The 26,842-nt window shown below is 38.1% G+C and overlaps 1 protein-coding gene across 1 annotated transcript in view; it reads right to left on the reverse strand.

Annotated features, from left to right (window-relative positions):
• The window catches only part of LRRC31 (leucine rich repeat containing 31), a 45,887-nt gene that overhangs the window by 1,953 nt on the left and 17,092 nt on the right, over positions 1-26,842 (reverse strand). Inside the window, exons 2-9 of the mRNA XM_012546595.2 lie at positions 13,974-14,184; positions 12,927-13,046; positions 9,082-9,249; positions 6,034-6,201; positions 5,682-5,849; positions 3,582-3,749; positions 1,314-1,481; positions 754-921 (exon numbers count right to left, since the gene is read on the reverse strand). Of these exons, the coding sequence (XP_012402049.1) occupies positions 754-921; positions 1,314-1,481; positions 3,582-3,749; positions 5,682-5,849; positions 6,034-6,201; positions 9,082-9,249; positions 12,927-13,046; positions 13,974-14,184 (1,339 nt within the window). The remainder of the gene's footprint in view (positions 1-753; positions 922-1,313; positions 1,482-3,581; positions 3,750-5,681; positions 5,850-6,033; positions 6,202-9,081; positions 9,250-12,926; positions 13,047-13,973; positions 14,185-26,842) is intronic.

Here is a 26,842-nt window from a genome sequence, read left to right on the forward strand (position 1 = left end):
TTCAGATCTACTCTGTCCTTCCAGTGTCATCAGGGGAGGTTCTAACGTGATCTTCATAAATCCAGGAGAAGATAGAAGTTAAAAGGAATTTATTGTCCCAACCCAAATATCAAGTGAGCCTGGTGGAGTTCCGGCTGAGGGAGAAACAAAGGAGTCAGAAATACAGATTTGAAGGGCTATGGATCTGACTCATAAAAGAGCTCAAATTGTCCTGTGAGGAGCTCACAAAAGAGATATGTGCCCTTTTGAGGAAAGAAATCACTAAACTATAATTTAACAAATAAGCAGTAGATGGCAGCAGCAGAACAGAAGGTATCAGCAGTCTTCTCTTTCAAGGCTGCCTTTGCTGTTTATTTTAAACAGATTGATTTATCTTTATAAAAATAAATTGGTTAAAGGTGAGAGCCAGGTAGTCTGGGAACATCACCCATTGCCCTGCCAGCCCTTTCCCCAAATCTGTTTCTATGCATGTACCCATCACAAATATCAGATATATTGTGAGTGTTACAAGCACAAACTGTCTCAGTCTTAAAGCTAACAGGGACTTTAAAAGTGTTTTATCATAAATTATAGACCCTTTTGTTGATAAGGACTTGAGAGACTTGTTCAGGGTCATATGGAAAATAAGCTGTGGAGCCAGGAATCACATGTTGTCCTTCGAGCCCACCCTCAGCACTATTTCCGCCTAATTTTTACAATATTGGAGTGTAGACTCAAGGTACCAGGACCTCATTGTAATAGGTACATACGTACCCAGGAGAGCCATGTCTTCAGAGATCAAGGAGCAGCTTCTCAGTCTTAGCACTTGGAGGGCAGATGAAAGCTTCAGAGTTTCTAAAAGCAGATTTAAGTTTCCTCCAACATATTTATTCCAAGAAAGGTCAAGTGTCTGCAGGGCAGGGAGGTACATGGAGGCTTCAGCTGAAAAGGTAAGCATAAATAATTTCTGTTGTCTTGGAGAAATAAAGGAGTCAAAAACACAGATTGGTTCCATTATAGTTCCAAAGAAAAACAAATAGAGCTCGAGTTGAAGAAATGTGCTGTGCTTTAACAGGTATCTCTGTTTTCCCTTTTCAAATACTTGTTTTAATTCAAAGTTATTTATTTTGATTCAGAAATATTAGGAAAATATCAAGATAAGCTTCAAATGTGGGGAGCATGGGGGCAGTGGCAGAAAGGGAACACTGTGATAGTGGAAGGACAGTATCCATTTTCAATGGGATAGGACTTATGAGGAAGAAGAGCATGCTCACATCAGAAAAAAAGCTAGATTCCCTCTGCCAGGCAAGTCTGTTGGGCAAGAGTTCCCTTACCAAAAGCTGTGAATGCATCCTTTCCTAATGCACAGCCATTGATGATTAAAGTTGCCAACTCTGGCAAAAACCGAAGCCTGCTGAGGAGATTTTCAGAGGAGCTGCCCACTTTCTTGTTGGCCGATAGATCCAGTTCCCGAAGACTGGACAGTAAAGGGATCACCTGGGCTTTTAAAATATCACAGAGTGACACATTCATGAGTGGGCTTTAGATGAGCATTGACATGTAGACTCTTAAGGCTGGAAGTTCTTTAGAGTTTTCTGAAGGATCAGATCAAAGAAATCACCATTAATAATAATAATAATTAATAATAATTCTGTGTTGGGAGTTGGGAGTTGGGAAAATGAACTTTATTTTTATCTTCTCCAAATGTAACAGGGTGAGATTGAGATAATCTTTCCAACAATTTTTCCCCTGATAATGTGTTTATTAGTGATGATACGGTAGAGGTAGATACTCCAAATAAAATTCTCATAATAATGCTGAAAACCAATATTCCCTATTTCTTAAATCATCCTTTTTGAAGAATAAAATGAAAACATGACCAGGATGATCTTTATCTAGAGTTACTTCTAGTTATAACCCTGCTCAAGTCATTGAGGCACTTATTCTGTGCCTCAGATTCCTCATCAGTAAAATGAGTTTTATTTCAATGGCCTCCAAAATTTCTTCCAGTTATAAATATATGACACTTTGAAGTTTCTTAAACTCTCTGACCTGATGACTTCTTAGGTCCCTTCCAAATATAAAATTATCATCCTATGATACAGAGGCATAATGTAGGGAGGAGAAGAAAAGGGACCAAGCATTTATTAAGTGCCCACAATGGACCAAGCACTGAACTGTGTCCTTTACAAATATTATCTCATTGGATCCTTGCAACAATCCTGGGAGGTGGGTGCTATTATTATTCCCATTTTACAGATGAGGAAACTGAAGCAGACAAGGTTAAGTGACTTGCCCGGGGTCACAGAGCTGGAATCTGAGACCAAATTTTAAGTCTAACTCCAAGCCCCAGGACCCACTACACCATCTAGTGTTAGAATCATGAAGTCCTGGGTTCAAATCCTGCCTCTGATATTTATTAGTTATATGGCCCCAAGCAAATTATTTCAGTTTCCAACCCTGCAAAATGGGGAGTGGTCCCTATAGCACCTTCCTGGCCCCCCTGAGGTGAAGCTCAAATGACAAAGTGTATGCAAAGTGCTTTGGGTTCCTTTAATCTACATTGCCTGGTGCATATTCTCATAGGCACACCTTCACATTAAAGAAAATGGCTATCTTTGCTGAAATTAAAAAAAAAACAAACTCCTACTCATAAACAATCCTCTCCCCCCCCCCCCAATAGGTTTTAGATTTGAAGTCAGGAAGATCTGATTCAAATCTAGCCTCAGATACTATGATCCTGGACAACTGAATCTCAGTCTGCCTCAGTTTCCTCATCTGTAAAAATAAAACTAATAATAGCACTTACTCCCAAAGGTGGTTGTGAGGATCAAATGAGAGAATATTTGTAATGTGCTTGGCAATGCTTCAAGTACTGTATAAATCACAGCTATTATTATTAATATTATTTATTATTATTATTATACTGTGAGAGGAAGAGAAAAAGGAAAGATAGAATGGTTAGGGAGAGAGAATGCCTGTGCAGACAGAGCAAAGACAAACTTCCTCCTATACAGTTTAAAACTACGAGCTTTCAATCCACTCATCCTACAGAGAAGGAAATTGAGGGGAAGTGATTTGTGTTAGGTCACACAGGCAGTCAGGGGCAGAACAGGATGCAAGCCCATCTTGACCAGAGATGATCCCAAGTATTCACTTGCCTCAGGATCCCGCCGGCCCACCCTGCATGCACTGCCTGGATTGCTGCTTGGGGCAGAGGGAGAAGGAAACTCCAATGCAGAAAAGGAATCATGTGGTCAGTGGCTTATGTTTGTAGAGCCCCTCCTCAGCTCTTTTTTAAAAATAGCATTTTATTCTTCCAAATACATGCAAAGATAATTTTCAACATTCTCCTTTGCAAAACCTTGTCTTAGAAATTTTTTCCCTCTTCCCCTCCTTTCCCCCTCTCCAAGACAGCAAGCAATCGGATATAAGTTAAATATGTGCAATTATTCTAAACATATTTCCATATCCATCATGCTATGCAAAAAAAAAAAGATCAAAGGGGAAAAAAACACAAAAGAAAAAAAGCAAACAACAAAAAGATAAAAATACTATACTTTGATTCATATTCAGTCCCCATAGTTCTCCTCAGCTCTTACTCAGAGATGCTATATCTTCTTCCAATAAGGAACACTGGTGAAGGTCCAAAACTTGGAGATACTTCAGATGAGCTAAATGGGCGGCACAGTCTTTAAACCCTCCCCCAACCTCCTTGTTGCTGGACAGGTCCAATGTCCTTAACTCGGGCAAATGGCCAAAAGCAGCGCCTACCAAGAAAAGAAGAATCCCTTTCTGACTTCCAGCAAATGGTGAGAAAACAAAAAAAGTCTATCTCGTTCCTCGTGGCAGAAGGGCAGCTGGGAACCTCTTGCTCTTAAGACTTCATTGAGAGCTTCCTCCCTTACTGTGCTCTGTCTGCAGTGACTTTTTTTTTTAATTCCCTTGAATCCTATAGCCAACCAAAGCCTTCCCAGAGGCTTTAATTCTCTGACTTCAGGTTTGCTCAAGCTAGCCTGGGAGGGACACAATTGTTGGGGTGCCGAGCAGGGTGATTCGGGAAAGTCCTTACTGGTAGACAATGGGTTTGACCATTTCTAAGGCCCCTGTTTGTTTATATCCTACAGTTTATTTTGTTAACTTCATTTCCTAAGGGTCATTTAATACTAAACTTCTCTAGCTAGAGTATGAATTTTAACCTGAGGTACACAAGGGGGCAGCTGGATGAGGCAATCAAGATAGTCTAATGTAGTCTAAGACACTGGGCAAGTAACTTAACCCTATTTTCCTCAGTTTCCTCATCTGTAAAATGAACTGTGGGAGGAAATAGAAAACCATTGAAGTATCTTTGCTAAGAAATCCCCAAAAGGGGTCAGAGAGAGTAACACACAACTGAAATCACCAATAAAGAACAAGAATCACTCTCCAACTTTTTTTTGGCCAGAATTGACCCCATCCTTCCCACTATTGAATAACAATGACAGACTGGATCCTGATTTCTGGGGTATGGGAGCTCCCGATGAGGAGACCCCTTCTCCCAATGCAGATTGGTCACTGCTCTGCCATTTAAGGAGTGGGACTCTTCAGATGTTGAATGTCATGCCCAGGGTCAAAGAGTATGAGCCATAAGCCATCCTTGACTGACTGACTCTATGGTGATAGTAGATTGCCTCTCTGTAGCTAAGTACCTGCTCCTCAGACTGTGTCCCTCCTTGGTGAGCCTCTTGAGCAACTCTGAAACCTGATTGGGGAGGTGTGGGTTAGTTATTGGGGCCAAAGAAAAAATGGCAAGACTCAGTCATTAAGGTCTATTTGCTTCAGTTTCCTCAACTGTAAAATGAGTATAATAATTTATAACCTAACTCCCAGAGTTGTTGTAAGGATAAATTAGATAATATTTGTAAAGCATTAGTGCCTGGCACATAGTAGGTGCTATGTAAATGTTGGCTACTATTATTACATAATACTATTGACAATAATGTTTTTTGAAAGCAACAATGAGATTAGAAAGGCTCAATGCCTTTGGTTCTTTTAATAATGAGGATAACATTGTTTTCCTGAACATTTACCTAATTTCTCTATATATCTGTTGTGTTACGTGCAAGGAATCGGGGGAGGATCTATGATTTCATTGGCACAGGAGACTCACTTCCTTCCCAATGCAGATTGACATCTTCTCTACAGCTCAGACCCCAGAAAGTTGCCTAAAGTCCTGAGAGATTCAACCCTTGTCCAGCATCCCATAGCCAGTATGTATCACAGATGAGAGCAGTTCTAATAACCAAGACTCTGTCTACTGAGTCACTACTTGGCAAGGTCTTCACTAAAGTCTTCTTGGGATGCTTCCCTCTGGTGTGGATGTGACTCTGGGTTCCTGATTGATACACAGAAAGCTTTTAATAAATGCATATTGATTTCTGAAATTTATGACTTGGAACATGAGCTCTGGCAAGTTCAAACATGGACCCAGGAATGGCCTGCATATCTCTTGTCCAAGGTTCACCCTCACTACTGTCTGAGATGCTCATCTCCAAGTGTGACAAGTGGAGGGGAGGAGGGTGTATATTCCTACCATGGGAGATAGCCTTTAGGGAGAGATTTGAGATCTGGGAACAATTGCTGGGAATCTCAAACTTCAAAGGTCATGACTTCTTCAAAGGATTCCAAGTAAAATGAAAAACAATTCCGCCAACTTAACTCACCTAAAATCTGGATGCTGTCTTGAGTTAATCCACAGGTATGTAACTTTAACACTTTCAAGCATGCAGTATTTTTCAGCCCTTGCACAATACTATTTAGATTACAGCCAATGTTTTTATTTATGGAAAGATCAAACACTTCAAGATTCTGCATCCGGGGTAACACCTGACCTGGAAAAAAGGGGGAAAACATGGATTATGGAATTAACTGGAATAAAGTGATAATAAGCTAATTATGTTTTTGCATTCAGGGAAGAGGAGTAAAAACCTACTGGATTTCTTTTAACAAGTTATCTAATACTGGGAGCATTCCCATCATTTTGCCTTTGGCTCACTTTTCCCAAGGGCCACTTACCTATAGATTCTGAATCTTCTGCTGTGAGGTTACAGTCCATCAACTTTAGGATTTGGACCTTGCTCCCCTCCTGGATTCCCTGGAGGAGTTGGCTCAGGTTTCCTCCCACGTTACTGTTCCAGGATAAGTTGAGTTCTTCTAGATCTGGGGTAGTTTTAAGGATTTCCCCTGTAAGAAACGGGGTATGAGTCCAGATCAACCCAATATTCCACACAACTTGGTAGGAAAATGGGAAAAGAAACCCCCAGGAACTCAGTTGTGTCCTTTTTTGAGTTGTCAGGATTAAAACTGAGGCAGGGCATTCTGTTGGCCCACAGAGGGATTTAACCCACTTTAACTCCATGGAGAATATGCTTAGCTGTGCCAATAGCATATTAGAAATGAATAGCCTGACAGTGCAGGGGTTGGGGAAAAGTCTAGACAGCATGCTCAGAATGTTCCTGGCCCAACCAGGAAAATAGGACATGGAGAAGGCAATGGGACAGTGAGGGATTCCTAGGCCTGGGTGGGAGGCCAAATGGCTTTGGAAAAGGACTTCTCAGCTGCTAGAGATGGGGCAATGAGGGAAGAATAGAGGGAGCAACAAGGCAGACAAATGTGTTTCCTTGATGAGTAGAGGTCATTCAGCAAAGAACTTGTAAACCTATGAGCCTATGAGGGCTCTGAAGAATATAGGACAATTATTTATGTTTTTGACAGGGAAGAAAGTAAATAGGATAGATCTGAAGCATGCAATCTCACCAGAGGAGGGCAGACAGAACTAAATAAATTATATGAGTACAACCAAAGGTCATGAAGGGTCTGGTGCCTCCATAAGATGGCATAGAGAGAAAAGGACCCTTGTCTTTTTCCACTTTCTCCCTGAGAGATCTCATCATTTCCATAGCTTTAAATCTCCCCCACCATTCAGAGGAAAGTCTCACAATACTTCAAACACAACTTATTTAAAAATTACCTCATCATCTATATCTTCTCTAAATAACTTCCTTTACTTTTCTACTTCTTAAGACACCATTCTTATCCCATCCACCCAAATTCAAACCCTTGGATTCACCCTTTACTTTCCCCTTTTCCTCATTCCTGACATTCAATTAGTTGCTAAATCCCATCTCTCCATTTTTCAGTACAGTGGGTCTGTCTCATCAGAGTCATTACCAGGTGTCCTGACTGATATATTGCCACTTGATCGAGATGGCTCTCTAGGAGAAAGTGAGGTTGGTGATTTTGCACAGATCCCCCTTCATTCCAATCCAATTCACTTGCAAGTCATGTTATCACCTCTCTGATGTCATGGTCCTTTTTGAGAACAAATGTCTTCTAATGTTTATTATTCTCAGTACCATCAACCTAAGTCAAAGCCTGGTCATGGCTCACTTGACAAAATGTAAAAGCCATCCAACTGGTCTCATTGCTTTCCATTTCTCCCCTCTCTAATCAACCCATACACCTCTTCCATATTAACCATTTTAATTCTTAACTGATCCTGTGACTATCCTACTGAAAAATCTTCAGTATTCTCCATTGTCTACCAAAAAAGGTCAAGATTCCTTACTTGGTATCCAAAGCTCTTCACAGTTTGACCACAACCTACTCTTTCAAATTTCCCTTTCTATTTTCCACACAATAGCCAAACAATGCCCCTCATTATTTCCCCAGTTAGCCTTTTTCTGTTGAGTTTTGGTTAAGCTCTCCCATAAACCAAAAGTATTTTTGATCACCAGCTCTGCTTATTAAAACCATTACTTTCTTCATTTCATCTTACTTTTGTGCATTGTGTTCCAATTAATGTAGCTAGCTTGTTATGTTTTGTTATCAAGGTTCCATCTCCTAACTGTGGTGATAAACAGGTTGAGTTCCCATGTCTGTCATGAACTTTCTATTTAATTCAGTCACTTAGAGGCCCTCCCTTACCAAGAACCACTTCCCACACAAGATCTTTATTACTTTTCCCTGTACCTATTAACTCCTTTATAGGTTAATTCAAGGAGAAGTCATTGGAAACTGCACCATTGGTCCACTAGTAGGGACAATGTGTTCTCTATAACACATAATAGAGTGCTATATAAATGCTTGTTATTTACTATTATTTACTCATTTATATTGAAAAATATTTTGTATATTCTTGTTTAGAAACACCATAGAGAGATAACTAGTCTTAAACTAGCAAGACCTGAATTCAACCTCTAATATCTTTTTTTTTCTTTGAAGAAGAAAAAGAGAACATGAATATAATAATTTTTCTTTATCTATAGACACATTCTAACAGAGTGATCCTGGTAAGTCACTTAATTTTTCAGTGTTCTAGGCAATTCTTTTAAGACTCTTACGTTACAGAGAGTTGTGATAACTGATTGGCAGAGGGAGTTTTCTCTTCATTCCCTACATCAAGAAAGTAGTTACCATCTTGTTATACTTCATATTTAATTATCCATATTGACATTGTAATCCACCAAGACAATATAAGTTCCCTGAAGGCAAGAATGAATTCACTTTTGTCTTTGTATCTCCAGAACCTGGCATAATGTTTGGCACAGAGCAGGTGTTTGTTGAATTAACTTGAGCTGGATACCCTGCTCAGATGCCATCATCTTTATGAAACGTGCTTTATTACTCTCTCAACCCCCAGTATCTTGTAGGTTCCTCTCCTAAGCAGTCTTTAAATGTGTTTTAGAGTTCATTGTATTTCTTTCAGCTATCTCCAATTAGAATAAAAACTCTTTGAAAATAGAGATTCTGTCTTTTTCATTGTTGACTTTCTTCCAGTGTCCAAAACAGTGTTTTTTTAATAAGCAGATGCTTAATACATTTTTCCTTGATTTCAATCCATTATTATTGTAATTGTCATTAGGGAGAGAAATTCTGGTAAAAACATGGGAAACATTCTAAACGTTTTCCTCCTTGTTTCTGGAGACGATTGTGTAAACATTAAAAATCTGTATCTCATTTCAGATTGAACTATCCCTGATTGAGAATTTCCCATATTCTTCTCTTTCAAGAAAACATGTAAAAAACAAAACAAAACAAAAAAAAAGAAAATATGTATCATACCCAATGCTAAGACATCATCGGTTGTGAGTCTACAGTTGTTCAATCGGAGGATTTTTAACTTGCTGATATGATGAATTTGCAAAATGGTGGGCTTGAGAGCTCCACCTATAAAGTCATTCCAGGAAACATCCAGTTCTTCCAGGTCTGGAAGTAGAGGCAATAAAGCAACTAGAAGGAGATAGAAAGCAACAGGAATGGGCAACAAATTAATGGGTATCATGAGACAGTCATTGTTCAATTATGCATATATACTGGACTAGATTGATCTCATTATTTTTTCTGAGCTGCCTTTCTTTCACTATATTTTGGGGGGGTGGGATAAGGAGTTACTATAGACAGGCTGGGGGAGGCATACACTAAGAAGTGAAGGAGATGATATAAAAACAAAAGATAAAAATTTTATTTAAAAGACTACTTGTTTATTGCTCACTGACTTTTTGTTTATATATTTTGCAATGAAAGATAAAGGAAGAAGGGTGGGGTGTACTTTTATTTTCTGCGATACAAATAGTATGTTTACTCTAGATTGAATACCTTCAGTAAATATGCATAATGTTATATCGCTCCAGAAGATTTGTATGCACAAGACCAAGATACACAGTGACTAAAATAATGTAAATGAAAACAACATTAAAAGGCAGCTTCACTTCAATAAAATGCAATGGCCCATTTTGATTCCAGAGAACAAATGTTGAAAGATACTTGCCCTTCTCTAAGTATAGAGGCGAAAGACTATGAGACAGGAAAATGTATGCACCAGCCAGTTTCCTGTTATACTATCATATTTGGTCACTTTTTAAATTGTTTTTTTAAATATATGTATATATATTTAAAAATTTGACAAATATCAATAAACATGATACTGTATATATAAATGTAAGATCCCTTTGGTCAAGGATTTGGAATGAATAAAAATGTTGATAGTGAATCAGAGCAGAAAGTTCCAGTGTTCTCTGATTCCAGAATTAAAGCACTATGACTGTATCTGAAAAGACAGTCTCCCTTCTCCTAAAGGATGGGGAGAGGTGAGAAGTAAGCAAGTGCACCATGGGGAAAATGAGGAATTCCAGCAGTACTGGAGAGAGAAGCAGAGGGGGAGATCATGTGAGAAGGCAGGGACTGCCTTACACCCAACATCACAGCTTCTTCCAACAAACAGCTTTGGTCGGGACAATCTGGGAAGGAAGGAGAAGAGGACATTGTAACTCTGACACAAAGACTGGGTTTTGGGCTGAGGCTGAGCTGGATAGAACATGCAGAGTGCTATGAGACAGATAAAAGAACTCGAGTTTTCTATTTCCATACGTTGCCTCAGTTTGCCTTGGAGAAAGAGTTATTTGGAAGCGTTCAAAGAGGTGGAGGAGCAGGGCACAGAAAGTGCTGATATCTGGGCCCGATCCAAGACAATCGTGTTTGGAAATGGAATCAAAAGGGACACTTACAGAATATGTAATAGTTAACAATAAAAGGCTGACTTAACCGTGCACTTAGCTTCTTCAACTGCTGCTGTGCTGGGGGCATTTCGGGTTGGAGGGGAGCACCTTTGGCCTTCACGTGGGCTGGATTTGTTCACACCAAGGACTCAAGTCTAAGTTTTCTAAGTCAATTATATATCAAACATAGTATCAATTACTTTAATGGAAATTCTTGACTAGCCTACAAGGCAAGACAGAGCTGCTGCTGACACAGTGAATAACGGGTTTTCTTGTTCACAAATAGTTCTCTTCTCCTCCCCCCTGCAAAAGAAGCTGTGTTCTTTCTATTTATGGATGCTATTACTTGTTATTTTATGTCAAGATAGACACAGAATTTGGTCAAATGAATAATCCTTAGAGGGAAAAACCAAGATCACCTCTCTCATTATCAAGCCTCAGATTTAGACCAAGCAGATATTAATTACTGATAATGCTCTTTTTATTCCATAGGTAGTTAAAAAGCCACACATGGCACAACTTGGGGCCTACATAGAGCTCCAGTTTATCAATACATGCTGAGAATTGCTACTAGCCACGCTTAGAAAATGATAATTAAAGAAGAAAAAGAATATTAAAAGAACAAAAAGATAATTAAGAAAGGTAAAAGAGGATTGAATATGAAATCATGAATATTATACATATATATAAATGTTTATCTATCTATACACACATATGATTTAACCTGGTAAAAATACTAGCTCTGCCTGTCCATGTGCCCTTCTGAACTTCCTTCTCTTCTCTCCTGTGTATTTTAAAAATGTTTTATTAGTTTGACTTTTTTTCTTCATCATTCTTATTTTTCCCTCAAATTACTTCTCACTCCTCAAGCCTTTCTTTGTAACAAAATAAGGAGAGTGAAGCAAAACAGATCCATATATTGGAAGTCTGGAAATGTAGATCTCCTTCTGCACCTCTAATCCATCTCTGCCCTGGCAAAAAGTAGGTAGCATGACATATCATTGTTATCCTGGGATCATGGTTGGTCATTGCATTGATCAGAATTCAAGTCTTTCAAAATTTTTTTTTTGTTTGTTTGTTTACGACCAGTATTGTTGTTGTAAATCTTGTACTTATGGTTTTGCTCATTTATCTTTGAATCAGTTCATAAATTTTCTTAGATTTTTCTGAATTCATCCCTTTCATTATTTCATTATTTCCTTTCATATATATCCCTTTCAGTTACTTTGGTGGAACTGCTTTTTTCATTGAAAGAAAGTCTTCAATGAATGTGGGTAGAAAGGCTGATAATCATTATATTAGCAAATAATGGATATTAATAACAAAAAGCATCCAAATTCTAAATAAAATCAAAAGGTTAAAACAATGTAATGCTTCCTTTAATAGGAACAGTGACTCTTACACCATAGTGATGGAGAAAAATTATAATGGTGTAGCAGAAAGAATACTATCACCAGAGTTGGGAGAGCTAAGTTCCAGCCTTAGCATGACCACTAATTAACAGTATAAATTTGGATCAATTGCTTCCCTTCTCTGGACCTTAGCTTCCACAAATGTAAAATTAATAGGCTGAAGTAAGTGCATTCCAGCTGTGATATGTGAGTTTATAATATTTAATTTTTAAATTGCTTTTCTATGGAACTATAGGGGTCCTTATTTGAGACTATTAAGAGATGCCTCTCCCAGAGAGCTACTCAAATCATACCCAATGACAGATACTGTTTTGGCTAGTTTTGATGGGATTCCTGCTAAAGTCTCCTCCTTTGCAGTGACAGAACATTTTGGTAAAACAACAACAAAAACATGCCTCCCAAAAAAGCAAACCTAGCTGTGTTCTTTTCATTTGTAGATACTGCATCATTTTCATTTCAGGATAGACACCGAGTTTGGTTAAATGAATAATCCTTGGAGAGAGAAAGCAAGGGCATCTTTTTTCCCACCCGGGCTCAAATTTAGCCAAGCAGATGTTTCTTGCTGATAATGCTACTTTTTACTCCATGGGTAATTAAAAAGCCACACATGGCATGCCTTCAGGGGCGAGGCAGCGCTCCAGTTTATCAGTGTGTTCTGAGGACTCATTTAATCTGCAACAACAGATGTTGTCTATGGAGCAAGAGGCAATTAAGAACTGGATGATACCACCAAGAGGAGACAGGAACCAAAGGAGACTTTTCAATAAACTCAATGCAAACTCTTTGAATCTATAATATATATATATATATATAGAGAGAGAGAGACTAATTAGTAATTATAATATATTACATATGACATGTGATAGATTATAATAATACAAATATTATTATTAATCATTTTAGAGATGGGGAAGCTGAGGCTCTAATAGGCTTTAGTGCTTGACTCCGGTCCCCAGGCTACAACGTTAAATTTTAGCCCTTTTCTTCTGCATATACCCACCAAGTTCAGCAGCATCAGTGGATGTCAATCTACAGTTGTTTAGATCAATGCTTCTACTGTTGGACTTCTTTCCCAGCTTCTTCAGGAATTGTTCCATCTTAGCTGTGTTGGATTCTAAATCTGTTTCTGTACCAAGAGACTGAGACTCTACTGTGACATAAAAACAAAGATTTGTAGTTATTGAAAGATTCATTCCTTCTCTCCAGTAGACACCACAGCATCGTGCTGTGCAAAGTACGAGAGTAATACCAATAATAATTGTACTTCAAAGTTTCCAAATTGCTTTAAGTTTATAGCTCTTGGATCCCTCTCACTTGCAAATGTTCACAAAGTTAACCTAAGTTTTAACTATGCTAGCAAAATCTTCTATACCACAACTCAAAAAGCCCCTATCAATGAGCTTACATTTAACTAGAAAGCTCAAAAGCACGATTTGTACAAAAGCAAAGGCATTTACTGAAGTAACAACACAATACAACAGTTTACCATTCTTCAGTTTACCATTGTCCTGCCCCAAACAACCCAAAACTCCAGATGTGGGCTGACCAGGGCAAAGTCCACTGGGAACTTTGCTTCCCAATTCCTGGGAGCTAGACCTCTTTAATGCAACTCAAGATGGAAAAACAGAATAAAATTTCACTGATTATCAAGCTGCTTTCTTTTAAATCAGGAGTTCTTAACCGAGGGTCCATAACCTGGTTCTGGAGAGATCGCAAAGAATCTGTAATCTTCGATAGGAAAAATAAAAGGATATCGCTGTTTTTGCTAACTTCTAAGTGAAATCGAGCATTTCCTTCATTTATATAAAAATATTATTTAGATAAGGGATTCATGGGCTTCACCAGGCCCTTCATTTGGGGTCTATGACACCAAAAGAGCTAAGGACCTCTACTGTCAAGGGATACCTTCTTCCAGCTTCAAAACCAAGAGGCCCTGAAAGAACAAGTTCCAATATATATGATTTAAATTCCCCCATGGTTATAAAATGGCTTTCAGAATTAAGTTGTCATTAAAAACAACAGCAACATGAAGATAGTCAGAGGTAACCTGTTTCTGAGATGTTTGGTGTCTCAGTTTTAGTTGTAATCTCAGCCTCCGCCTCCATTTTCTTTTCAGGTTGAGAATCAGTCGTTTCCAACTCACTGTTCTCCTTTTTAAGGTCATTTTGGGGAGGGTTGGGTTTAGAACCCTTAAACAATCTGCTGACCAAGTTTCTCTGGGACTTTTCTTTTTTCTCAGAGGCTTTTTTTCTCTGTAGCTGATTCCCGAATAAGTTAAAGGGGGATTTTTTCAAGCTGCTTCCTTCTGGTTTCTCCTTTTTGGATTCTGAGAGAGAGAAAAAAAATTAAGATACTGTCTAAAAGTTTTAAGTCATCCATCCCCCAAGAGCCAAGCTTCTGTCCTTCCACCTTGTTCTTCCTTCATTTTTATCACTAGTCTGAGTCAAATAAGGATATAATTAATGCAGGCTCTGGGAATCAAGCCTGGGTTGGGCTTGACCATATCTAAAGCAAACTTCACTAATTCCTAATGTTTCATCAGTTGTCACTGATCCTAACCTGGGCAAGTCCATAAGTCTTTTTTAGAGACACTCCTCAGTCCACCACATCCACTCTCTAAATCTCAGTTTCCTCATTTTAAAAATGACTAAGCTGACCTAGATGATGGTTTCTGCCAGCTCTAGATCCAGGATCCTAGTTAGGAATCAAATAAAAAAAGTAATTTCTTATGGGCTTAATATGTTTAAAGTACTAGGCTAGGCAATGCAACCATTGATTTTTATCTCCACTTCACTTCATCTGTATAAAAATGTTGGGAGAGGGAGTGACCAGTCTTGAAAATCTTGGGGAAAATCCTGCAGACTTTTATTCAAAAAATAAAAATTATACACACACAAACACACAAAATGGAAGAAAAAAAAATCTTCTACATCCAAATCCAGTTTTTGAAGAGTTAAAAGGAAATGAAAAGGTGTAGCAGGATGTGGTCCTGTTTACAAGGGAAACCACGCCCACCTAACCTGTGGTCCAGGGCTATGATCTCATTGTGGAGTGGAATGAAGGTGGATCCAAGAAGGCTGAGGAATGTAGGCTTAAAAATATGGATTGGCAAGTGTGGAAATTGAGCCAGAAATGGAAGCAATTAAAAAGAAAAATAAAAGGTTAAAAAATGAATGGCCACTCATAATAATAATGGAATGAATAGGGAAGAAAAGGTTTCTGAAAGGCTGGGGAAACAATCATCCCAGAATTTCTGAGCTGGAGGGGACCTAGTTATGGAGTCACTGCATCTTTGTTTTTCCATTTATAAAACAAGCAGAAGAAACTAGATAATATCTAATATCTCTTCTGGCTGTAAATGATATAAGTATTCATGGATACCTCCCTTTTACCTGTTCTTTCCCCTCCCTTCTTTATGTTAGTGGCTTAACAGTTGTAACTTTACAGAAAGGAAAATTGAGGCACAAAGAATAAATACTTTGTCTAAAACCATACAATTAGGAAGGAGTAGGGGGCATAGACCATCAGGCACCCAGACTTGTAAAAATGCTTTTTCAAAAAAAAAAAGGCAAGTCTTTATAGATAACTAGACCAACAATAATCACTGATCTTTCTAAAGTATTAACAGCTTGTAAAGTACTTTTCCTTATAGAAACCCTGTAAGAAGATAAATCAGGTATTGCTAGCATGATTTTCCCTTTTACAGAAGTGAAAACAGGAATATTATTGAGGAAATATGTGACTGAGAAAATGGAGTGGGCTAGCCATAGGGAGTGAGTATGACCAATTATCTAATTGGTCAGTATGAATATTCCATTGGTTTTTGTTCAGTTATTTCAATCCTGTCTAACTCTTCATGATCTCATTTGGGATTTTCTTGGCAAAGATACTGCAGTGGTTTGCCATTTCTTTCTCCAGCTCATTGTACAGAGGAGGAAACTGAAGTAAACAAAGTTAAGTGACTTGCCCAGGATCATACAGCTAGTAAATGTCTGAGGTCAGATCTGAACTCAGGAAAAAGCCTGGCACTCCATCCACTGTGCCACCTAGTTGGGTGTTGAATAGGTTTTTTTTTCCTATATAGAAAAGTTCACAAATGTGAAAGAATGGAAAAATATAATCTTGTAGGATTACACACATGATGAACTAGCTGGCAGATATTTGAAGTATGTGTGTATATGTGCTTTGTATAATCCTACTTGGCTCAGTTTATTTTCTGTGCTGACCTAGTGTTTCTTGCCAATGAAATAGCACATAAGCAAATGCAAAATTCATGTTATCCTCAAATTGTTCTCTAACATATCAAATGTATTGGAACAAATTTGCATTTTGAAAACAAGTGTTATTCCAGAATTGACATATTTATTGTATGTGCTTGGTTACTTGCATATTGTTTCCTCCTCCTCCTCCTTTTCTCTTCTTCCTCCTCTTTCTCCTTCTCTTCCTTTTGCGATTATAAGTTCCTTGAAGGCAGGAACCCTATATTTGCCTTTCTTTGTTTCTATAGAACTTAACACAGTATCTGGCACATACTGAAGTTGAATAAATACTTATTGACCATCTGGCAGCAACTTTCTTGTGTGGTAGTAAGACAGAATATCAAGCAAATACCCAGCCAGAAAAATGGTGGCAGATGAATGTATACAATATTCTCCTGATGAAGCATGAGAGGTTGGATGAGCTGGTGCAAAATGAAGAAAGCAGGGCAGGAGAATGATATGGTGGGAAGAGTACTAGATTTGGAGATAAAAAGGACCTGAATTCACATCCATTTTCTATTTCTTGCTTGTGAGACCTGGTCACTTCCCTTTTTTGATCTTCAACTCACTAACCTGTAAAATCGGAGAAATTAAACTCTGGGCTTTCTGAAACACTTTCCAGCTCTAAATCTCAGATCCTATCAACACATGATGAGACACAGCCTTTTATTATGTAGAAAGTGGAGGTCTATGGCAGCAAATTGCCTCCTTCACTGTCAAGCTCAGTTCCAGCAATTTCCCCCCAAATAATATTTGTTACAAGGGAAAGTTCCATGACTTAGGCCCTGGAGTAGAAAGAATGTTGAAATCACTATGGTGTAAAAACACTAACAGAACATATAAAAACCTCAAAGAGAGAATATTTCTGCTATTTTGCTTTGTTTTCCAGAAATAAAATGCTAGATTTTCAGTAGACAAGCTTTTTGATGAGACAACATCAAGATAATATGTTTTAATCAGTAATTTTCTTTGCACAGAACCCCAAAATAATGTATTTTAATCAGTAATTTTCTTTGCACAGAACCCATTGTTCTGTCTCTGCCTTTCTGTCACTCTATCTTTCAGTCTGTCTCTCTCTCTGTAATAGGCAGAGAAAAGTGACTTACCATTTTCCATTTTGTGGGTGAGGTTAAAATGTGTCAGCAATTCAGCAAGTGTGGTTTCGGGGCTGTGAAAAATGCCTATCCCAGCTTGTGGGACGAAAACACGCTTTCCGAGCGGCTCTTCTGAGAAAGAATGAGTTCCAGGATGGTCCCTTTCTTCCCAAGTTCGACCTCAGCAGCTCAGTTCCAAAGCCACCGGGCTGTCTTTGACCTGTATCAGCTGGGCCCCAGCAGCCTGACTCATACCTCTAGCTTTGGAATAAAGACAGGTGTGACTGCATGCAGCTCCTGAAAGTGGAGCTACATGGGAAGTCTCTGACTTTTATTGGAAGGTGAGGAAAAAGTGGAACTCCACCTTCCCCTCCCAGAAGTGACAGAGAGGAGTGGCTTTCCCAGCTGCCAAGGCCTGCCAGGGATGGGGTGGACCAGGTTGACCCATGAAGCTGAAGTCCCCAGGATTTCTGAAGGCTGCCAGAGAAGTGAAACCTTTCTCCCATTTTCCACCTTGCTGCCAGCCTTGAGAAGGCAGGGAACAGCCATGAGCTCCATCAGGCTCCTTTCTACCAGGAGCTGGGCAAATAATGGGCAGCAGCAGGTCATTAGGTCAATTGTACTCTTGTTGAAAGAGGCAGATGGAGGAGGAGCTGAAGCGGATAAATGTAATAAGTATGATTGCACCTTCAAGGAGTGAGGCATGTGAGGGATACAGAAAGACTTGGATAAATGATGCAGAGAAACGATATACATACTCAGTGACTAAGGCCATACAAAAGATGGGACCTCAAGGCAAGAAGGCCCCAGATTCAAATCCTACCTCAGAGACTTTTTTTTAAAAATTTAATAGCCTTTTATTTGCAGGTTATATGCATGGGTAACTGTACAGCGTTAACAGTTGTCAAACCTCTTGTTCCAATTTTTCACCTCTTACCCCCCACCCCCTCCCCTAGATGGCAGGATGACCAGTAGATGTTAAATACATTAAAATATAAATTAGATACACAATAAGTATACATGACCAAAACGTTATTTTGCTGTATAAAAAGAATCAGACTCTGAAATATTGTACAATTAGCTTGTGAAGGAAATCAAAAATGCAGGTGGGCATAAATATAGGGACTGGGAATTCAATGTAATGGTTTTTAGTCATCTCCCAGAGTTCTTTCTCTGGGCATAGTTGGTTCAGTTCATTACTGCTCCATTGAAAATGATTTGGTTGATCTCGTTGCTGAGGATGGCCAGGTCCATCAGAACTGGTCATCATATAGTATTGTTGTTGAAGTATATAATGATCTCCTGATCCTGCTCATTTCACTCAGCATCAGTTCGTGTAAGTCTTTCCAGGACTTTCTGAAATCATCCTGTTGGTCATTTCTTACAGAACAGTAATATTCCATAATATTCATATACCACAATTGATTCAGCCATTCTCCAACTGATGGACATCCATTCAGTTTCCAGTTTCTAGCCACTACAAAAAGAGCTGCCACAAACATTCGTGCACATACAGGTCCCTTTCCCTTCTTTATAATCTCTTTGGGATATAAGCCCAGTAGTAACACTGCTGGATCAATGGGTATGTACAGTTTGATAACTTTTTGAGCATAGTTCCAAACTACTCTCCAAAATGGTTGGATTCATTCACAACTCCACCAACAATGCATCAATGTCCCAGTTTTCCCGCATCCCCTCCAACAATCATCATTATTTTTTCCTGTCGTCTTAGCCAATCTGACAGGTGTGTAGTGGTTATCTTAGAGTTGTCTTAATTTGCATTTCTCTGATTAATAATGACTTGGAGCATTTTTTCATATGACTAGAAATAGTTTCAATTTCTTCATCTGAGAATTGTGTGTTCATATCCTTTGACCATTTTTCAATTGGAGAATGGCTTGATTTTTTATAAATTAGAGTTAATTCTTTATATATTTTGGAAACGAGGCCTTTATCAGAACCTTTGACTGTAAAAATATTTTCCCAGTTTATTGCTTCCCTTCTAATCTTGTCTGCATTAGTTTTGTTTGTATGAAAACTTTTCAGTTTGGTATAATCGAAATTTTCTATTTTGTGATCAGTAATGATCTCTAGTTCTGCTTTGGTCATAAAGACCTTCCCCTTCCACAGGTCTGAGAGGTAAACTATCCTGTGTTCCTCTAATTTATTAATAATTTCATTCTTTATGCCTAGGTCATGAACCCATTTTGACCTTATCTTGGTGTACGGTGTTAAGTGTGGATCAATGCCTAGTTTCTGCCATATTAGTTTCCAATTTTCCCAGCAATTTTTATCAAACAGTAAGTTCTTATCCCAAAAGCTGGGGTCTTTGGGTTTGTCAAAGACTAGGTTGCTATATTTGTTGACTTTTTTACCCTTGAACTAACCTATTCCACTGATCAACTAATCTATTCCTTAGCCAATACCAAATGGTTTTGGTAACTGCTGCTCTATAATATAGTTTTAGATCTGGTACAGCTAAGCCACCTTCATTTGATTTTTTTTCATTAATTCCCTTGAAATTCTTGACCTTTTGTTTTTCCATATGAACTTTGTTGTTATTTTTTCTAGGTCATTAAAATAGTTTTTTGGGAGTCTGATTGGTATAGCGCTAAATAAATAGATTAGTTTAGGTAATATTGTCATCTTTATTATATTTGCTCACCCTATCCAAGAGCATTTAATATTTTTCCAATTGGTTAGATCAGACTTAATTTGTGTGAAAAGTGGTCTGTAATTTTGCTCATAAAGTTTCTGATTTTCCCTTGGCAGACAGATTCCTAAATATTTGATATTATCAGTAGTTACTTTAAATGGAATTTCTCTTTGTAACTCTGACTGTTGGATTTTGTTAGTGATATATAAGAATGCTGATGACTTATGTGGGTTTATTTTATAACCAGCAACTTTGCTAAAGTTGTGGATTATTTTTAATAACTTTTTAGTGGAATCTCCGGGGTTCTCTAAATATATCATCATGTCGTCGGCAAGGAGTGATAATTTGGTTTCCTCGTTGCCTATTCTTATTCCTTTAATCTCTTTCTCAGCTCTTATTGCCAAAGCTAGCATTTCTAATACAATATTAAATAGTAACCTACCTCAGAGACTTACTAACTTATTAACTGCATGACTCTGGGCACAGGTACTTAACCTCTTTCTGGTTTAATTTTCTCATCTACAAAAGGGGAATGATAAAAACTTACTTCTCAAGATTGGGCCCTGGAATCCTTGTCCTTTATCCTGTGGTTCAGGGTCCCTTGGACTTATGCTAACAGCTTCCTCATTGCTGATGTCTGTCAGAATTTCCCACGTGTCCTGGCAGTGTCCTGGCAGCTTATATTTTCTCTAATATTTCCTATTCTGCTGACTTTGAACTTCAGACGTCCAGGAGGGATGGGTAATGGCTATTCTTTTGTTCTGGATCTGATACAACAATGATCAAGAAGTCACCAATCTAATCCTTCTAGTAAAATGGTGGCCAATCCCATCCTAAATCTTCCTTGTTATCTTCCCTGGCTTTGCCACACAGGACTCTTGGGGACTTGCCATCTGCCCTTCTGCTAGTGCCTCCCAGACCCAGGGGTATTGCCCATCTGACCTATGGTTACACTCTGAAGATTCCTAGACCTTTTTACCTAGCTAACATTTGAACCTATATATATATGTTCCAAGTTTTTCTCCCTCTCTCCTTCCCTCCCTAAGATAGCATACAATCCTATATAGGTTAAACATGTGCAATTCTTTTAAACATATTTCCATATTCATCATGCTGCTCAAGAAAAATCTGAAGAAAAGGGGGAAAAAACATGAGAAAGAAAAATAAAACATAAGCAAATAAACAACTACTACAAAAGGTGAAAATACTCTGCTTTGATCCACATTCAGTCTCCATAGTTCTCTAGATGCAGGTGGCTCTCTTCATCATAAGTCTATTGGAATTGTCCTGAATCACCTCATTGTTGAAAAGAGCCATGTCCACAGAGTTGATCATCATCTGTGTACAACATTCTCTCGGTTCTGCTCACTTCACTTAGCATCAGTTCATGTAAGGCTTTTCTGAAATCATCCTGATCATTTCGTATAGAACAATAATATTCCATAACATTCATATACCACAACATATTCAGCCATCCCCCTAACTGATGGGCATCCACTCACTTTCCAGTTCTTTGCCACTACAAAAAGGGCTGCAACAAACATTTTTGCACGTCAACCCCTTATTTTTTTATTTTTTTATCAAATGAGTGGACCTAGGGAGGTGAAAGAGTGGCCCAAAGTGATCCAGGTAGAATTTTCTTAATCCTTCTGAATTTTAGTCCCTTCCTTTGCTGATTATTTCATATTTATCTTATATCTAGCTTGTTTGTCTATGATCATTTGCATGTTATCTCCCTCATCCCATTGAGAGTTCTCCAGATCTCTTATCTTTCTTTATATTCTCAGAACTTAGCACTGTGCCTCCTAGCTCCATAGTAGGAGCTTAATAAATGCTCATGGACTGACTGACTGAGTATTGGATTGCTCCTCACACACCCTATGACACCGGCATGATTAGTTTCTTATTATAGACAAACCTAGCACTGGCCCAAGGAGTAGCCACAATCCTTGGGATTAAGGTGGACTGGAGGACCCTCCATCGCTCAGATCTTCGGCTGAGCCACAGAACTCATGTGGACCATAGCATTTCTGATCACACTCTGGAGAGTCTGAATACTGAAGTTTTTATCCTTTATGTCTCAAGGAGAGGGATGAGGGCATGTTCTGTAAAACTAAGCTGTTGGCTTAGCTGCACACCTTGACTTATCTTCTGTCAAGAGATTAACTTGGAATTTTGTACTTTGCCTCATGGTGACTTCTTAATACAGCACAGATTTCTGGAGAATAAGACCATTAGAAGATTAGTGTGATAAGTTGACTTTGGCGATGGTAGGGGGGTCACGGGGGTGATAGAAAAAGAAGACGTGGATGGAGCACAGAAATCTTCCTAGGAGCCGTATATCACGGCAGGATTTTTCCTTGGTTTTTATAGGGTCTATTCTAAAAAAGTGGAAATATGAGGGGAAGCAGACTAGTGTAATGAGGAGTTTAAAGGCCTAGATTAAAGGACTGTTGGGTGATGGAGGGTCCTCCAATCTCCCTCAACCCCAAGGATTGTAGCTAGTCCCCAAGCCACTGCTAGGTTTGTTTATCATAAGGAACTATGGTGTGCACGTTACATGGGTTACCAAATGAGAAAAATATTTGTAAAAGGGCTGTTAGAAACCTTAAGACCCTGTATAAATTTCAACTAATGATAATTATTATAGCAGCATACATTCATATAACATCTTAAAATTTGCAAAATGCTTTATGAAGAAATAGTTTGTATTAGATGGACTTGATGTTTTCTTTATCTTATTTCAATTTATACATTTAATATGCAATGTCTTATAAGTTTTAATTTAATTTAACTAGTGAAATTTTGATTTAGACATAGAAGAGGCAGTGGTGATGTAGCAGAGACAACATTGAACTTGGGATCAGGAAGATCTGGATTCCAATTCTGCTCAGACACTGACTTTAGGCAAATCATTCTGGATTTTAGTATCCTTATCTATAAAATGAAAGGCTAGATTTAAACCTCTCCTTAGTCCTATTCTGCTCTAAATAAATCTATGATATTATGATCATAATCAAGGATTAGATTTTAAAACATATCAAATCTTACTTCCTTCAGAGAAAATGTTTTATTCTACTTTGGTATAGAAAGCCTAAAAGTCTTAGTATATTGATTTATATTTTATAGGATAGAGAAATTAAATTAAAAACTTTCATGCTAGAACAACAATTCAGAATTTGTGAGGGCAGATTTTAAGAATTAGAAAATTCTAATTGGCTGAGTTTGTACAGGAAGTTAATCCCTTCTTGTTTGTCTTTTACTTGAATGGTCAATCTGTTGAGTTCACCCAGGGCCTATAAGCCTAATGAGGAAGTAGTAAACATTTTCCAGGGAATTGTGACAGAGCACCATTTGGTATGAGGTTGAATGTATTCCCTTGGCTGCACATCTTGGCTTATTGATTGTGATGGCGAAAGAACTTTTATGTTAAAGAAAACCCAGCATGAAGAACATTTTAGTGACTTCTCAAGTTTGAGGCTAATAGAGAATTAGAGATGATCTAATTCAACCTCCCCAAGTAACACTAGGGATACCATCACTTTCACTTGGACTCAAAAGAGGCACCATATTCAAGATACTTTGTGGGTCCATGTAAACTTAAAACTGTAACTTATTAGCCCCCATCATTATGTTTACTCCTATTAGTCAGACAGAGGAAACAATTTGCTCAAAGCAAAAGTGTTTAATGAAAGAGCAGAGTAAGAAAAGTAACAATATGAGACTCCTTTATAAATGGGGATACAATGTCCCACAGATACACACATAATCAGTGGGAAGAGCATACATACACAGAGACACACATTTGGAGAATGTCTGACCAGAGCCCATGGTTCACACATTCAGTTAATGGAAAAGGTAAATAACATTAGCTGTTTTCTTTTCCGAAGTAGAGGGATCTGTGAATAAACAAAACCAGAGTCTGCAGAGGGACTTTTTTTGCTACACAGATCTTCCAGTTATCAAAGTAGGACTTAAAGGTGCTTTGTCTGTCTTTGAAGATCTTTCCTCCTGCTCATTGGTATTGGGGTTTCTGTTCCAGGATAGGACTTAGGGTTAGGAAGTCCTTGTAATTACTTACTCTTTTATTTCTGATCCCTTCAAAATAATTTCAAGGGCTGTCTTTCAATATATGGCAATGGGTCAATCTTGGTCTTAAGAAATGGATTTTAAAAATTCCTCCCTTTGAAAGGGACCTGTATGTGCACGAATGTTTGTGGCAGCCCTCTTTGTAGTGGCCAGAAACTGGAAACTGAGTGAATGCCCATCAGTTGGGGAATGGATGAATAAATTGTGGTATATGAATATTATGGAATATTATTGTTCGGTAAGAAATGACCAGCAGGATGATTTCAGAAAGGCCTGGAGAGACTTACACCAACTGATGCTGAGTGAAATGAGCAGGGCCAGGAGATCATTATATACTTCAACAACAATACTATATGATGATCAATTCTGATGGACCTGGCCATCCTCAGCAATGAGATGAACCAAATCAGGTCCAATGGAACAGTAATGAACTGAACCAGCTACACCCAGAGAAAGAACTCTGGGAGATGACTAAAAACCATTACATTGAATTCCCAATCCCTATATTTTTGCCCACCTGCATTTTGGATTTCTTTCACAGACTAATTGTACAATATTTCAGAGTCCGATTCTTTTTATACAGCAAAATAAAAGTTTGGTCATGTATACTTATTGTGTATCTAATTTATACTTTAATATATTTAACATCTCCTGGTCATCCTGCCATCTGGGGGAGGGGGTGGGGCGAAAGAGAGGAAAAATTGGAACAAAAGGTTTGGCGATTGTCAATGCTGTAAAATTACCCATGCATATAACTTGTAAATAAAAAGCTATTTAAAAAATTCCTCCCTTCCTTGTAGATTTTTCAGATCCTTTATGAAATTTAAAGGAGAGATAAAAGTAAGAACAAATAAAATACATTGGGTCTCTATAAGATGTCAACTGGCACATCAGCCTCTTGATCTAAATTCGTGCTTTTACTTTATGCACAACAACAGCAACAGGCCCTTTAGGCTCTGAACTGCTCTTTACTCAGATTTAGAGACCCAAGTCCAAATAATCTATGACTTGCCAAAGTCTGCAAACTAAGAGCTAGTATTTGAACCCGAGCTTTTTGAGTTATTAAGTATTGAGTTAAAGTAATTCACTTTCTTTTACAAAATCTGATTCTTGAGGAGCAAACAAGTCACTCTTCACAATCCTTACAGCATCAGGGCTTATAGAACCTATATAAATGGGTTCAAAGGTACCATTTTACAAGACATAGTCAATTAAGACATTGTGAGCACCAAACTAGTGCTTAATAACTACTTAGTAAGACTATATAATAGGCTTGAAGAATATTATTATTAATATCTAATGTAGAGAAAGCAATAACTGAGTCCAAGGGAGTAGTGTACTTTACTACTCCCTAATTTTAGGGAGTTTAACAAGCTTCAATCCTGATGAAGTCTCATCAATAATTAAGGGAATTAGGCCCCCTATTCTTACAGATATCAGCTTATAAATCTCCTATTAAGTTCTTGGGATTGTTGTTGTTCAGTAGTTTTTCAACTAGAACTAATTATGGCTAACAACTCTAGGAAATCTTTTAGAAGAGGAATAGAGCAGGTTTATTTTTACACACCAAAAGGAAGCACTTAAAACATGACATTTGAAGAACATTAGCAAGATTTAGTAATTTAGCTTATAACTAGTATTACAGTGGAATAAAATGTTAATGGAGGCAGAGGAGGTGGCTCAGTGGTTGGTACACCAGACCTGGAGTCAGAAAGTCCCAAGTTCAAATGTGCCTTCAGTCACTCACTAGCTGTGTGAGCCTGGGCAAGTCATGCCATCTCTGATCACCTTAATCCACTGGACAAAGAAATGGCCAATCACTCCTTTATCTTTGCCAAGAAAATTCCATACAGGGTCATGAAAATTGGGGTACTTCATTGATAGCCTGCCCTCAGTCAAAAAATTCCATCTCCTTAGAGTTTTAGAAAGTAGTATAATACAGTGGAAAGTATCCTGGTTCTAGGGTATGAAGATCTGGATTCAAATCCTGCTTCTTAGATGGATGCTATGGTCTTGAGCAAATCACTAAACTTAATATGTAAAATGGAATGGCTGTTCTCTAGATGAATAATTTTGCTATTATTATAATTGCTGCTCATGTATTTTCATTGCTATTATTATTTGTTATTATTAATATGCAATTCCTTATGATCTGAGTCTCTGACCTAATACAGATTATATTCAGACTTAGGGACTTCCGATATAAATCTAGATCCTTAACAGAAATACTCTTTAACACAGAAGGCCTCTTTAGGTTATATAGAATCTTAAAGTTTGGAGCTGAAAGGCATTCTAGGATCATCTAGTCTTATTCTTTTCATTTTATAGAAAAAGAAACTGAGTCCTAAAGAGATGAAGAAATAGCTTAATGTTATAAGATAGTAAATATATAAATTATATATATGTATAAAAATAAATAGTAAGTAAATAAATAATAAATACAAGATAGTAAGCATAATAATTTCAGCACCCTGGGATAAAGTCCTGTTCACCCTGGCCTAGTTCCTTATCGACATCCAGTCTGCCTAGCAACAGAATCAGGATCTAGACTTAATTCCTTTGACTCCAGATTCCCTCTTCTTCCCAAGACACCATGCTGCCTTCTGGCTTACTGAAGATATGGCTGTCACTAACTTATGACCCAGCATCATTGCTGCCCAGTCCTTTGGTATAAGTGTATCTAAAACTTTCAGCAATTCAGGATACAAGCCAGAGCTTTCCCAGGGACATACATCAAACAGAAGAACACAAATGTAGACACCCAGAGGAAAACAGCCAGGTAACCAGACTCCCCAGGGATACCTTGTTCTTCCCCTAA

This window comes from Sarcophilus harrisii, chromosome 3 (assembly GCF_902635505.1).
Source record: "Sarcophilus harrisii chromosome 3, mSarHar1.11, whole genome shotgun sequence".
Classification (NCBI taxonomy): Eukaryota; Metazoa; Chordata; class Mammalia; order Dasyuromorphia; family Dasyuridae; genus Sarcophilus; species Sarcophilus harrisii.